Raw genomic sequence first — 15889 nt, 5'->3', positions numbered from 1 at the left:
CGTCACCAGGTCAGATCCACACAGGCCGTCACCAGGTCAGATCCACACTCACACAGGCAGTCACCAGGTCAGATCCACACTCACACAGGCAGTCACCAGGTCAGATCCACACTCACACAGGCTGTCACCAGGTCAGATCCACACCCACACAGGCTGTCACCAGGTCAGATCCACACTCACACAGGCTGTCACCAGGTTAGATCCACACTCACACAGGCTGTCACCAGGTTAGATCCACTCACACAGGCCGTCACCAGGTCAGATCCACACTCACACAGGCTGTCACCAGGTCAGATCCACACTCACACAGGCTGTCACCAGGTCAGATCCACACTCACACAGGCTGTCACCAGGTCAGATTCACACTCACACAGGCTGTCACCAGGTCAGATCCACACTCACACAGGCTGTCACCAGGTCAGATTCACACTCACACAGGCTGTCACCAGGTCAGATTTACACTCACACAGGCTGTCACCAGGTCAGATCCACACTCACACAGGCCGTCACCTGGTCAGATCCACACTCACACAGGCTGTCACCAGGTCAGATCCACACTCACACAGGCTGTCACCAGGTCAGATTCACACACAGGCTGTCACCAGGTCAGATCCACTCACACAGGCCGTCACCAGGTCAGATCCACTCACACAGGCTGTCACCAGGTCAGATCCACTCACACAGGCTGTCACCAGGTCAGATCCACTCACACAGGCTGTCACCAGGTCAGATCCACACTCACACAGGCTGTCACCAGGTCAGATCCACACTCACACAGGCCGTCACCAAGTCAGATCCACACTCACACAGGCTGTCACCAGGTCAGATCCACACTCACACAGGCTGTCATCAGGTCAGATCCACACTCACACAGGCCGTCACCAGGTCAGATCCACAATCACACAGGCTGTCACCAGGTCAGATCCACACTCACACAGGCTGTCATCAGGTCAGATCCACACTCACACAGGCCGTCACCAGGTCAGATCCACAATCACACAAGCTGTCACCAGGTCAGATCCACACTCACTCAGGCTGTCACCAGGTCAGATCCACACTCACACAGGCCGTCACCAGGTCAGATCCACAATCACACAAGCTGTCACCAGGTCAGATCCACACTCACTCAGGCTGTCACCAGGTCAGATCCACAATCACACAAGCTGTCACCAGGTCAGATCCACACTCACTCAGGCTGTCACCAGGTCAGATCCACACTCACACAGGCTGTCACCAGGTCAGATCCACACTCACTCAGGTTGTCACCAGGTCAGATCCACACTCACACAGGCTGTCACCAGGTCAGATCCACACCCACACAGGCTGTCACCAGGTCAGATCCACACTAACACAGGCCGTCATCAGGTCAGATCCACACTCACACAGGCCGTCACCAGGTCAGATCCACAATCACACAAGCTGTCACCAGGTCAGATCCACACTCACCCAGGCTGTCACCAGGTCAGATCCACACTCACACAGGCCGTCACCAGGTCAGATCCACAATCACACAGGCTGTCACCAGGTCAGATCCACACTCACACAGGCTGTCATCAGGTCAGATCCACACTCACACAGGCCGTCACCAGGTCAGATCCACAATCACACAAGCTGTCACCAGGTCAGATCCACACTCACTCAGGCTGTCACCAGGTCAGATCCACACTCACACAGGCCGTCACCAGGTCAGATCCACAATCACACAAGCTGTCACCAGGTCAGATCCACACTCACTCAGGCTGTCACCAGGTCAGATCCACACTCACACAGGCTGTCACCAGGTCAGATCCACACTCACTCAGGTTGTCACCAGGTCAGATCCACACTCACACAGGCTGTCACCAGGTCAGATCCACACCCACACAGGCTGTCACCAGGTCAGATCCACACTCACACAGGCTGTCACCAGGTCAGATCCACACTCACACAGGCTGTCACCAGGTCAGATCCACACTCACACAGGCTGTCACCAGGTCAGATCCACACTCACTCAGGCTGTCACCAGGTCAGATCCACACTCACACAGGCCGTCACCAGGTCAGATCCACACAGGCCGTCACCAGGTCAGATCCACACTCACACAGGCAGTCACCAGGTCAGATCCACACTCACACAGGCAGTCACCAGGTCAGATCCACACTCACACAGGCTGTCACCAGGTCAGATCCACACCCACACAGGCTGTCACCAGGTCAGATCCACACCCACACAGGCTGTCACCAGGTCAGATCCACACTCACACAGGCTGTCACCAGGTCAGATCCACACTCACACAGGCTATCACCAGGTTAGATCCACTTACACAGGCTGTCACCGGGTTAGATCCACTCACACAGGCCGTCACCAGGTCAGATCCACACAGGCCGTCACCTGGTCAGATCCACACTCACATAGGCTGTCACCAGGTCAGATCCACACTCACACAGGCCGTCACCAGGTCAGATCCACACTAACACAGGCTGTCACCAGGTCAGATCCACACTCACACAGGCTGTCACCAGGTCAGATCCACACTCACACAGGCTGTCACCAGGTCAGATCCACACTCACACAGGCTGTCACCAGGTCAGATCCACACTCACACAGGCTGTCACCAGGTTAGATCCACACTCACTCAGGCTGTCACCAGGTCAGATCCACACTCACTCAGGCTGTCACCAGGTCAGATCCACTCACACAGGCTGTCACCAGGTTAGATCCACTCACACAGGCTGTCACCAGGTTAGATCCACACTCACACAGGCTGTCACCAGGTTAGATCCACTCACACAGGCTGTCACCAGGTTAGATCCACACTCACACAGGCTGTCACCAGGTTAGATCCACTCACACAGGCTGTCACCAGGTTAGATCCACACCCACACAGGCTGTCACCAGGTCAGACCCACACTCATACAGGCTGTCACCAGGTCAGATCCACACTCACACAGGCTGTCACCAGGTTAGATCCACACTCACTCAGGCTGTCACCAGGTCAGATCCACACTCACTCAGGCTGTCACCAGGTCAGATCCACACTCACACAGGTAGTTTACCACTCAACTTTGAGAATCTTTGGACCAGGAGGAAAGGTTACCTGCAACATTAGGAGTCGAAGACAGCCTTTGCACTACTGCCACCTAGTGCAAATCCCTCCTGAGATCCTCGTCTGGACACCCCGCTGTGTCTGCCTGTGCACTGCTGCCGCCTAGTGCAAAACCCTCCTGAGACCCTCATCTGGACATTCCGCTGTGTCTGCCTGTGCCCTACTGCCACCTAGTGCAAATCCCTCCTGAGACCCTCGTCTGGACACCCCGCTGTGTCTGCCTGTGCCCTACTACTACCTAGTGCAAATCCCTCCTGAGACCGTCGTCTGAACACCCTGCTATGTCTGCCTGTGCCCTACTGCTACCTAGTGCAAATCCCTCCTGAGACCGTCGTCTGGACATCCCACTGTGTCTGCCTGTGCACTACTGCCACCTAGTGCAAATCCCTCCTGAGATCCTCGTCTGGACATCCCGCTGTGTCTGCCTGTGCACTGCTGCCGCCTAGTGCAAAACCCTCCTGAGACCCTCATCTGGACATTCCGCTGTGTCTGCCTGTGCCCTACTGCCACCTAGTGCAAATCCCTCCTGAGACCCTCGTCTGGACACCCCGCTGTGTCTGCCTGTGCACTACTGCCACCTAGTGCAAATCCCTCCTGAGACCGTCGTCTGAACACCCTGCTATGTCTGCCTGTGCCCTACTGCTACCTAGTGCAAATCCCTCCTGAGACCGTCGTCTGGACATCCCACTGTGTCTGCCTGTGCACTACTGCCACCTAGTGCAAATCCCTCCTGAGATCCTCGTCTGGACATCCCGCTGTGTCTGCCTGTGCACTGCTGCCGCCTAGTGCAAAACCCTCCTGAGACCCTCATCTGGACATTCCGCTGTGTCTGCCTGTGCCCTACTGCCACCTAGTGCAAATCCCTCCTGAGACCCTCGTCTGGACACCCCGCTGTGTCTGCCTGTGCCCTACTACTACCTAGTGCAAATCCCTCCTGAGACCGTCGTCTGAACACCCTGCTATGTCTGCCTGTGCCCTACTGCTACCTAGTGCAAATCCCTCCTGAGACCGTCGTCTGGACATCCCACTGTGTCTGCCTGTGCACTACTGCCACCTAGTGCAAATCCCTCCCAAGACCCTCGCTTCATTCCCGCTGTGTCTGCCTGTACTGAACGGGTTACATCACTGATGTTTACAAACGCCACTTCTCACTAGTAAGTGACTTCAGCACAGGAAAGCGCTGCAATAAATTATTTAGGAAGTGATAACGCAGGACATTTATTGCTGATGCAAGAGGAGCCTGCAGTCACGGAAGAAATAAAGTCTGTGCATACAGTATCAGCCTATTAAGGAGAGATGTGCGCAGAATCCATATTTTGGTTTTGGTTCTTAATAATCGTTGTGTTTTGGTTTTGGATCGTCAAAATCAGCCTCAAGTGTTTTGTGGTCGGTTTTAGATCTGTGTTTCTTTAAAAATCAATAGAAAGCTATACAGCTAAAATCCTACATCTTGGACTGTTATTGTTCCTTAAGTATTATCAATAACATTCATATCCAGTATTGGCCAGTCAATTTTGCCCATCACCCCATACACCCTACACAGAGAGGCACTCACGTGGTTCTGCATTCTGCCCGGGTACAGCCCATAGTAGTGCAGGATTCCCAGGTTGAACGGAGCCTCAGAATTTCCAAGTCGGTCGGCTCTCTCCCAGAGGTCAGCCGCTTTCCTGTAGTCCTTCTTGTGCTGCTCATAATACCAGCCCAGGCTGTTCAGTGCTGGCACAAAGTCCTAGTGGCAAGTGTGTGAAGATTGAGGTCTTAGGGGGAGATGTATCTGAGGCGGAACTTATCTAACCTTCCAATGAGTGGAGATGTGCTGAGGTTGGCTAGAGCACCCAGTTAGCTTATACCTATCATTTCATAATGTACTTTACTGTACTAGCTGAAGGATGATTGGTTGGTATGGGCAATTCTCAACTTATCCACTAATCCTTTCTTTAGAATCTGTGCTACATAATAAAACCACACTGATTTTTTTTTCTCCAGAACTTGTATGGCTGACTTACTTCCAGAACTTGTACAGTATGACTGACTTCCAGAACTTGTACAGTATGACTGACTTACTTCCAAAACTTGTACAGTATGACTGACTTACTTCCAGAACTTTTATGGCTGACTTACTTCCAGAACTTGTACAGTATGACTGACTTACTTCCAGAACTTGTCTGGTTGACTTACTTCCAGAACTTGTACAGTATGACTGACTTACTTCCAAAACTTGTACATTATGACTGACTTACTTCCAGAACTTTTATGGCTGACTTACTTCCAGAACTTGTATGGCTGACTTACTTCCAGAACTTGTATGGCTGACTTACTTCCAGAACATGGACAGTATGGCTGACTTACTACCAGAACTTATACAGTATGGCTGATGTACTTCCAGAACTTGTATGGCTGACTTACTTCCAGAACTTGTACAGTATGACTGACTTACTTCCAGAACTTGTATGACTGACTTACTTCCAGAACTTGTACAGTATAGCTGACTTACTTCCAGAACTTGTACAGTAAAGCTGACTTACTTCCAGAACTTGTATGGCTGACTTACTTCCAGAACTTGTACAGTATGACTGATTTACTTCCAGAACTTGTATGTCTGACTTACTTCCAGAACTTGTACAGTATAGCTGACTTACTTCCAGAACTTGTATGGCTGACTTACTTCCAGAATTTGTACAGTATGGCTGACTTACTTCCAGAACTTATACAGTATGACTGACTTACTTCCAGAACTTGTATGGCTGACTTACTTCCAGAACTTGTATGGCTGACTTACTTCCAGAACTTGTATGGCTGACTTACTTCCAGAATTTGTATGGCTGACTTACTTCCATAACTTGTACAGTATGACTGACTTACTTCCAGAACTTGTACAGTATGACTGACTTAGTTCCAGAACTTGTATGGCTGACTTACTTCCAGAACTTATATAGTATGGCTAACTTATTTCCAGAACTTGTATGGCTAACTTACTTCCAGAACATGTATGACTGACTTACTTCCAGAACATGTATGACTGACTTACTTCCATAACTTGTATGGCTGACTTACTTCCAGAATTTGTACAGTATGGCTGACTTACTTTCAAAACTTGTATGGCTGACTTACTTTCAGAACTTGTATGGCTGACTTACTTCCAGAATTTGTACAGTATGGCTGACTTACTTCCAGAACTTATATGGCTGACTTACTTCCAGAACTTGTATGGCTGACTTACTTCCAGAATTTGTACAGTATGGCTGACTTACTTCCAGAACATGTATGACTGACTTACTTCCAGAACATGTATGACTGACTTACTTCCAGAACATGTATGGCTGACCTACTTCCAGAACATGTATGGCTGACCTACTTCCAGAATATGTATGACTGACTTACTTCCAGAACATGTATGACTGACCTACTTCCAGAACATGTATGGCTGACTTACTTCCAGAACATGTATGGCTGACCTACTTCCAGAACATGTATGGCTGACTTACTTCCAGAACATGCATGACTGACTTACTTCCAGAACTTGTATGACTGACTTACTTCCAGAACATGTATGGCTAGCTTACTTCCAGAACATGTATAGCTGACTTACTCCCAGAACATGTATGGCTGACTTATTTCCATAACTTGTATGGCTGACTTACTTCCAGGACATGTACAGTATGGCTGACTTACTTCCAGAACGTGTATGGCTGACTTACTTCCAGAACTTGTGCAGTATGACTGACTTACTTCCAGAACTTGTATGGCTGACTTACTTCCAGAATTTGTACAGTATGGCTGACTTACTTCCAGAACTTGTATGGCTAACTTACTTCCAGAACATGTATGATTGACTTACTTTCAGAACTTGTACAGTATGACTGACTTACTTCCAGAACATGTATGACTGACCTACTTCCAGAACATGTATGACTGACCTACTTCCAGAACATGTATGTCTGACCTACTTCTAGAATATGTATGACTGACTTCGAGAACATGTGTGGCTGACTTACTTCCAGAACATGTAAGGCTGACTTACTCCCAGAACATGTATGGCTGACTTATTTCCAGAACTTGTATGGCTGACTTACTTCCAGGACATGTACAGTATGGCTGACTTACTTCCAGAACGTGTATGGCTGACTTACTTCCAGAACTTGTGCAGTATGACTGACTTACTTCCAGAACTTGTATGGCTGACTTACTTCCAGAATTTGTACAGTATGGCTGACTTACTTCTAGAACATGTATGGCTGACTCACTTCCAGAACATGTATGGCTGACTTACTTTCAGAACTTGTACAGTATGACTGACTTACTTCCAGAACTTGTATGGCTGACTTACTTCCAGAATTTGTACAGTATGGCTGACTTACTTCCAGAACTTGAATGGCTGACTTACTTCCAGAACATATATGACTGACTTACTTCCAGTACATTTATGACTGACTTTCTTCCAGAACATGTATGACTGACTTACTTCCAGAACATGTATGACTGACTAACTTCCAGAACATGTATGGCTAACTTACTTCCAGAACATGTATAGCTGACTTACTTCCAGAACTTGTATGGCTGACTTACTTCCAGAATTTGTACAGTATGGCTGACTTACTTCCAGAACTTGTATGGCTGACTTACTTCCAGAACTTGTATGGCTGACTTACTTCCAGAATTTGTACAGTATGGCTGACTTACTTCCAGAACATGTATGACTGACCTACTTCCAGAACATGAATGGCTGACCTACTTCCAGAACATGTATGGCTGACTTACTTCCAGAATATGTATGACTGACTTTCTTCCAGAACATGTGTGGCTGACTTACTCCTAGAACATCTATGGCTGACTTACTTCCAGAACTTGTATGGCTGACTTACTTCCAGGACTTGTACAGTATGGCTGACTTACTTCCAGAACTTGTATGACTGACCTACTTCCAGAACATGTATGACTGACTTACTTCCAGAACATTTATGACTAACTTACTTCCAGAACATGTATGACTGACTTACTTCCAGAACATGTATGGCTAACTTACTTGCTGAACATGTATGGCTGACTTACTTCCAGAACTTGTATGGCTGACTTACTTCCAGAATTTGTACAATATGGCTGACTTAGTTCCAGAACTTGTATGGCTGACTTACTTCCAGAATTTGTACAGTATGGCTGACTTACTTCCAGAACATGTATGACTGACTTACTTCCAGAACATGTATAGCTGACCTACTTCCAGAATATATATGACTGACTTTCTTCCAGAACATGTGTGGCTGACTTACTTCCAGAACTTGTATGGCTGACTTACTTCCAGAACTTGTATGGCTGACTTACTTCCAGGACTTGTACAGTATGGCTGACTTACTTCCAGAACTTATACAATATGGCTGACTTACTTCCAGAACTTGTATGGCTGACTTACTTCTAGAATTTGTACAGTATGGCTGACTTACTTCCAGAACTTGTATGGCTGACTTACTTCCAGAACTTGTATGGCTGACTTACTTCCAGAATTTGTACAGTATGGCTGACTTACTTCCAGAACATGTATGACTGACCTACTTCCAGAACATGAATGGCTGACCTACTTCCAGAACATGTATGGCTGACTTACTTCCAGAATATGTATGACTGACTTTCTTCCAGAACATGTGTGGCTGACTTACTTCCAGAACTTGTATGGCTGACTTACTTCCAGAACTTGTATGGCTGACTTACTTCCAGGACTTGTACAGTATGGCTGACTTACTTCCAGAACTTATACAGTATGGCTGACTTACTTCCAGAACTTGTATGGCTGACTTACTTCCAGAACTTGTACAGTATGACTGACTTAATTCCATAACTTGTATGGCTGACTTACTTCCAGAATTTGTACAGTATGGCTGACTTACTTCCAGAACATGTATGGCTAACTTACTTCCAGAACATGTTTGACTGACTTACTTCCAGAACATGTATGGCTAACTTACTTCCAGAACATGTAAGGCTGACCTACTTTCAAAATATGTATGACTGACGTTTTTCCAGAACATGTGTGGCTGACTTACTTTCAGAACTTGTATGGCTGACTTACTTCCAGAACTTGTATGGCTGACTTACTTCCAGGACTTGTACAGTATGGCTGACTTACTTCCAGAACTTATACAGTATGGCTGACTTACTTCCAGAACTTGTATGGCTGACTTACTTCCAGAACTTGTACAGTATGACTGACTTAATTCCATAACTTGTATGGCTGACTTACTTCCAGAATTTGTACAGTATGGCTGACTTACTTCCAGAACATGTATGGCTAACTTACTTCCAGAACATGTTTGACTGACTTACTTCCAGAACATGTATGGCTGACTTACATCCAGAACATGTATGGCTGACTTACTTCCAGAACATGTATGACTTCCTAAGTACAAGAACTTCCATCTCAGTCATGGTACACCTGTTCTAAGCCTATTTGTTTGTTCTACTTCAGCTTCTGACACTACAGACATCAGTAGGAGCAGTAGGATATTATTCAGGAGACACATATGAATGCTGAGCATTCTAAAGAGACACATTGGGCATCAGTAGAGACATATGGGTTACACATGCTCCTTTATTATGGCCAAATTACCCTGTGTGCACTATCAATGCCTCACCCCTGAGGGCCCCTGTTCCATCTCGTCCAATAGCCTAAAAGTCTGGATGGTCATTAGAGCCAAAACTAAATTCTCCTCACATTACTCCTAATTCTTAGATGCAGCTGACCTTTCTGTGGACCACATTGCTTCATATTACTAAATACTACTTATTTATATGACAATACACATTATAATGAGGATCTGTGATATCTTCCAGCACAGACTGTATCTGCAGAACCATGGGACTGAGGTGTGATATATGTGTCTTACCATATCAGCTGCCCTCCGAAGATACTCCAACGCCTTTGGGATGTTCTGTTTAACTCCTTGCCCCTGCAATAAATCACCAGGACCAGATAGAGATGAGAAATATAGAGATAGGTATAGGTTATGTAGGTGCAGGCAGTCCTAGATATAGATGTAGTTACAGGTAGTCCTAGCTATAGACATAGGTGCAGGTAATCCTAGATATAGAAATAGGTACAGATAGTCCTAGAAACAGATGTAGGTACAGGTAGTACTAGATTTAAATGTAGCTACAGGTAATCCTAGCTATTTTGTAGATGTAGGTCCAGGAAGTCCTAGATATAGAGATGGGTGCAGGTAGTCCTAGCTATTTTGTAGATGTAGGTCCAGGAAGTCCTAGATATACATGTGGGTAAAGGTTATGTAGGTACCCGTAGTCCTAAATATACAGTACATGTAGGTACAGTTAGTTCTAGATATACACGTAGGTAAAGGTTATGTAGGTACAGGTAGTCCCATATATAGTTGAAGGTACAGGTTATGTAGGTACAGGTAGTCTTAGCTATAGATGTAGGTGCAGGTAGTCCTAGATATAAAGATAGGTATAGGTAGTCCAAGATATAGGTACAGGTAGTCCTAGATAGAGATGCCAGTACATGTTGTCCTATTTACAAACACTGGGGACATTTATTTACAAACAAAGGGCACTGCTATGGGAACTGGGTTTGCCCTGAGCTGTGCAAACCTCAATATTGGGCATTTCAAAGAAGAGCACATAGGGGTTGAACAATTCAGGGCAAACCTGGATCTCTTCAATCGGTGTATTGACAATTTCATTATCAGTTTGTTCTTAAGAGTTAGAAATAAAGTCATTTTTAAAATATCTGAAAATCTAAAGTTGAAAAGGGTACAAGCATTCTTGAATCACCACTTATCTTGATTACCCCAAAACTCTGGGCCACAACACAAGGCCTTTACATATCAGTATTATGGAACACACGAGGAAGATTGTAAAGAAACTGAAAACTCATACTCTTCCAAACAGGAAATAAACTGTCATGGTGATACATTAGAGAATGATACTACTGAGTATATAAAACCCACAAATAGGGGAGATGATAGGTTACAATTCTTATGTAGATATGAAGTATATTGGATTTTCTGTTTACAAACCCTTATACTACAATGACTTAATGGGATGTTGTTAAAATGACGCCAGACAGAGTCCCAGTGGTCAAAATACCGATGCCAGAATCCCGAATGCCGGAATAATGCCAAAAAATCTTGTTGGAGTTCAAGATCCCGGCATCAAAATACCAACGCCTGGAATTCCGAATGTTCTTTTAGCGGGACGCACTTGCGTCCTGCCGCGGGGGAGGGGTGGGAGGTTAGGTTTAGTCATTAGAAGGGGGGTTAGGGTGCAGGGACGGGAAGGGGATAGTTAGGTACCTTGGAGGGGGGTTATGGTTAGGCACTTACAAGGGGAGGTTAGGAATAGGCACCAAGTGGGGAGGGTTAGGTTTAGGCAACGGGGAAGGTAGGGTTAGAGATAGGCACCACTGGGGAGGATTAGGGTAAGGGCACCACCGGGGAGGGCTAGGGTTAGGCACCCACAAGGGAGGGTAGGGGGCAGGGAGGGTAAGGGTACTTTCTGGGGGCTGTCGGGATTCTGATGGTCGGGATGCTGCTGTAAGTATTCTGACCTTCCGACAACCCGTCCATCAGTATATCATACTGAATCCGACTTGATGACAAGGTAAAGTGAGATATTAGAAGAAATAATAAGATTTTACTCACCGGTAAATCTATTTCTCGTAGTCCGTAGTGGATGCTGGGGACTCCGTAAGGACCATGGGGATTAGCGGCTCCACAGGAGACTGGGCACAACTAAAGAAAGCTTTAGGACTACCTGGTGTGCACTGGCTCCTCCCACTAAGACCCTCCTCCAGACCTCAGTTAGGATACTGTGCCCGGAAGAGCTGACACAATAAGGAAGGATTTTGAATCCCGGGTAAGACTCATACCAGCCACAACAATCACACCGTATAACTCGTGATACTATACCCAGTTAACAGTATGATAACAACTGAGCCTCTCAACAGATGGCTCAACAATAACCCTTTAGTTAGGCAATAACTATATACAAGTATTGCAGACAATCCGCACTTGGGATGGGCGCCCAGCATCCACTACGGACTACGAGAAATAGATTTACCGGTGAGTAAAATCTTATTTTCTCTAACGTCCTAAGTGGATGCTGGGGACTCCGTAAGGACCATGGGGATTATACCAAAGCTCCCAAACGGGCGGGAGAGTGCGGATGACTCTGCAGCACCGAATGAGCAAACTCTAGGTCCTCCCCAGCCAGGGTATCAAACTTGTAGACTCTTGCAAGAGTGTTTGAACCCGACCAAGTAACAGCTCGGCAAATTTGTAAAGCCGAGACCCCTCGGGCAGCCGCCCAAGAAGAGCCCCTTTCCTCGTGGAATGGGCTTTCACAGATTTAGGGTGCGGCAATCCAGCCGCAGAATGTGCAAGTTGAATCGTGCTACAGATCCAGCGAGCAATAGTCTGCTTAGAAGCAGGAGCACCCAGCTTGTTGGGTGCATACAGGATAAATAGCGAGTCAGTTTTCCTGACTCCAGCCGTCCTGGAAACATATACTTTTCAGGGCCCTGACTATGTCCAGAAACTTGGAATCCTCCAAGTCCCAAGTAGCCGCAGGCACCACAATAGGTTGGTTCACATGAAAAACTGCTACCACATTAGGAAGGAATTGGGAACGAGTCCTCAATTCCGCCTTATCCATATAAAATACAGATAAGGGCTTTTGACAAAGCCGCCAATTCTGATACACGCCTGGCCGATGCCAAGGCCCACAGCATGACCACTTTCCATGTGAGGTATTGTAGCTCCACGGATTTAAGTGGCTCAACCCAATGCGACTTCAGGAAATCCAACACTACGTTGAGATCCCACGGTGCCACTGGAGGCACAAACGGGGGCTGACTATGCAGCACTCCCTTAACAAAAGTCTGAACTTCAGGCAGTGAAGCCAGTTCTATTTTGGAAGAAAATCCATAGAGCCGAAATCTGGACCTTAATGGAACCCAATTTTAGGCCCATAGTCACCTCTGACTTGTAGGAAGTGCAGAAATCGACCTAGCTGAAATTCCTCCTTTGGGGCCTTCCTGGCCTCACAGCACGCAACATATTTCCGCCATATGCGGTGATAATGGTTTGCGTTCACTTCTTTCCTAGCTTTAAATAGCGTAGGGATAACTTCCTCCGGAATGCCCTTTTCCTTCAGGATCCGGCGTTCAACCGCCATGCCGTCAAACGCAGCCGCGGTAAATCTTGGAACAGACAGGGCCCCTGCTACAGCAGGTCCTGTCTGAGCGGCAGAGGCCATGGGTCCTCTGAGATCATTTCTTGGAGTTCTGGGTACCAAGCTCTTCTTGGCCACCCGAAACAATGAGTATAGTTCTTACTCCTCTCCTTATTATTCTCATTACCCTGGGTATGAGAGGCAGAGAAGGGAACACATACACCGACTGGTACACCCACGGTGTTACCAGAGCGTCCACAGCTATCGCCTGAGGGTCCCTTGACCTGGCGCAATATCTTTGTAGCTTTTTGATGAGGCGGGACGCCATCCTGTCCACCTGTGGCCTTTCCCCATGGTGTACAATCATTTGGAAGACTTCTGGATGAAGTCCCCACTCTCCCGAGTGGAGGTCGTGTCTGCTGAGAAAGTCTGCTTCTCAGTTGTCCACTCCAGGAATGAACACTGCTGACAGTGCTAACACATGATTTTCCGCCCATCGGAGAATCCTTGTGGCTTCTGCCATCGCCATCCTGCTTCTTGTGCCACCCTGTCGGTTTACATGAGCGACCGCCGTGATGTTGTCTGACTGGATCAGCACCGGCCGGTGTTGAAGCAGGGGTCTAGCCTGACTTATGGCATTGTAAATGGCCCATAGTTCCAGAACATTTATGTGTAGGGAAGTCTCCTGACTTTCCCATAGGCCTTGGAAGTTTCTTCCCTGTGTGACTGCCCCCCAGCCTTGAAGGCTGGCATCCGTGGTCACCAGGACCCAGTCCTGTATGCCGAATCTGCGGCCCCCTAGAAGATGAGCACTCTGCAGTCACCACCACAGCGACACCCTGGCCCTTAGAGACAGGGTTATCCGCCGATGCATCTGAGGATGCGACCCGGATCACTTGTCCAACAGATCCCACTGGAAGATCCTTGCATGGGACTTGGCGAATGGAAATTCTTCGTAAGAAGCTACCATCTTTCCCAAGGCTTGCATGCATTGATGCACCGATACCTGTATTTGTATTAGGAGGTCTCCGTCTAGAGACGCCAATTCCATGGACTTCTCCTCCGAGAGAAACCCTTTTTATCCTGTTCTGTGTCCAGAACCATAGCCAGGAACAGTAGACGCGTCGTAGGAACCAGCTGCGACTTTAGAATATTCAGAATCCAGCCGTGCTGTTGTAGCACTTCCCGAGATAGTGCTACTCCGCCGAACAACTGCTCCCTGGACCTCGCCTTTATAAGGAGATCATCCAAGTACGGAATAAGTACTTCGGCCATTACCTTGGTAAATACCCTCGGTGCCGGGGACAGACCAACGGCAACGTCTGGAATTGGTAATGACAATCCTGTACCACAATTTTGAGGTACACCTGGTGAAGAGGGTAAATAGGGACATGCAGGTAAGTATCCTTGATGTCCAGTGATACCCTGAAATTTTCCAGGCTTGCAATAATCGCCCTGAGCGATTCCATTTTGAACTTGAACCTTCGTATATAAGTGTTCAAGGATTTCAATTTTAGAATGGGTCTCACCGAACCGTCTGGTTTCGGAACCACAATCATTTTGGAATAGTAACCCCGGCCTTGTTGAAGGAGGGGTACCTTGATTTCACCTGCTGGAAGTACAGCTTGTGAATTGCCGCCAGTACTACCTTTCTCCGAGGGCAGCAGGCAAGGCTGATGTGAGGCAACGGCGAGGGGGAGTCGTCTCGAACTCCAGCCTGTATCCCTGTGATACTACTTGCAGAACCTAGGGATCCACCTGTGGGCAAGCCCACTGGTCCCTGCAGTTCCCGAGACGCGCCCCCACTGCACCTGTCTCCACCTGTGGAGCCCCAGCGTCATGCGGTGGACTCAGAGGAAGCAAGGGAAGATATTTGATCCTGGGAACTGGCTGACTGGTGCAGGTTTTTCCTTCTTCCCTTGTCTCTGTGCAGAAAGGAAGCGCCTTTGACCCGCTTGCTTTTCTGAAGCCGAAAGGACTGTACCTGAAAATACGGTGCTTTCTTAGGCTTTTGTGAGGAAACCTGAGGTAAAAAAATTTCTTCCCAGCTGTTGCTGTGGATACGAGGTCCCAGAGACCATCCCCAAACAGTTCCTCACCCTTATAAGGCAGAATCTCCATGTGCCTTTTAAAGGCAGCATCACCTGTCCACTGCCGGGTTTCTAATACCCTCCTGGCAGAATGGACATTGCATTAATTCTGGATGCCAGCCGGCAAATATCCCTCTGTGCATCCTTTATATATAAGACAACGTCTTAAATATGCTCAATGTTAGCAAAATATTATCCCTGTCTTAGCGTATTAATATTATCTGACAGGGTATCAGACCACGCTGCAGCAGCACTATTTATGCTGAGGCAATTGCAGGTTTCAGTATATAACCTGAGTGTGTAAATACAGACTTCAGGATCGCCTCCTGCTTTTTATCAGCAGGTTCCTTCAAGGTGGCCGTATCCTAAGACGGCAGTACCACCTTTTGACAAACGTGTGAGCGCCTTATCCACCCTAAGGGATATCTCCCAACGTGACCTATCCTCTGGCGGGAAAGGGTACGCCATCAGTAACTTTTTAGAAATTACCAGTTTCTTATCGGGGGAAACCACGCTTCTTTACACACTTCATTCA

At 47.4% G+C, this 15889-nt stretch overlaps 1 protein-coding gene across 1 annotated transcript in view; it reads right to left on the bottom strand.

The window, feature by feature from the left end:
- The window catches only part of LOC134993276 (protein sel-1 homolog 3-like), a 161582-nt gene that overhangs the window by 28729 nt on the left and 116964 nt on the right, over positions 1–15889 (bottom strand). The window contains exons 14-15 of the mRNA XM_063950860.1: positions 9961–10023; positions 4641–4814 (exon numbers count right to left, since the gene is read on the bottom strand). Coding sequence (XP_063806930.1) covers positions 4641–4814; positions 9961–10023 — 237 coding nt within the window. The remainder of the gene's footprint in view (positions 1–4640; positions 4815–9960; positions 10024–15889) is intronic.

Source organism: Pseudophryne corroboree, chromosome 2, assembly GCF_028390025.1.
Source record: "Pseudophryne corroboree isolate aPseCor3 chromosome 2, aPseCor3.hap2, whole genome shotgun sequence".
Taxonomy (NCBI): domain Eukaryota; kingdom Metazoa; phylum Chordata; class Amphibia; order Anura; family Myobatrachidae; genus Pseudophryne; species Pseudophryne corroboree.
This window is presented reverse-complemented; position numbering and strand designations above follow the sequence as displayed.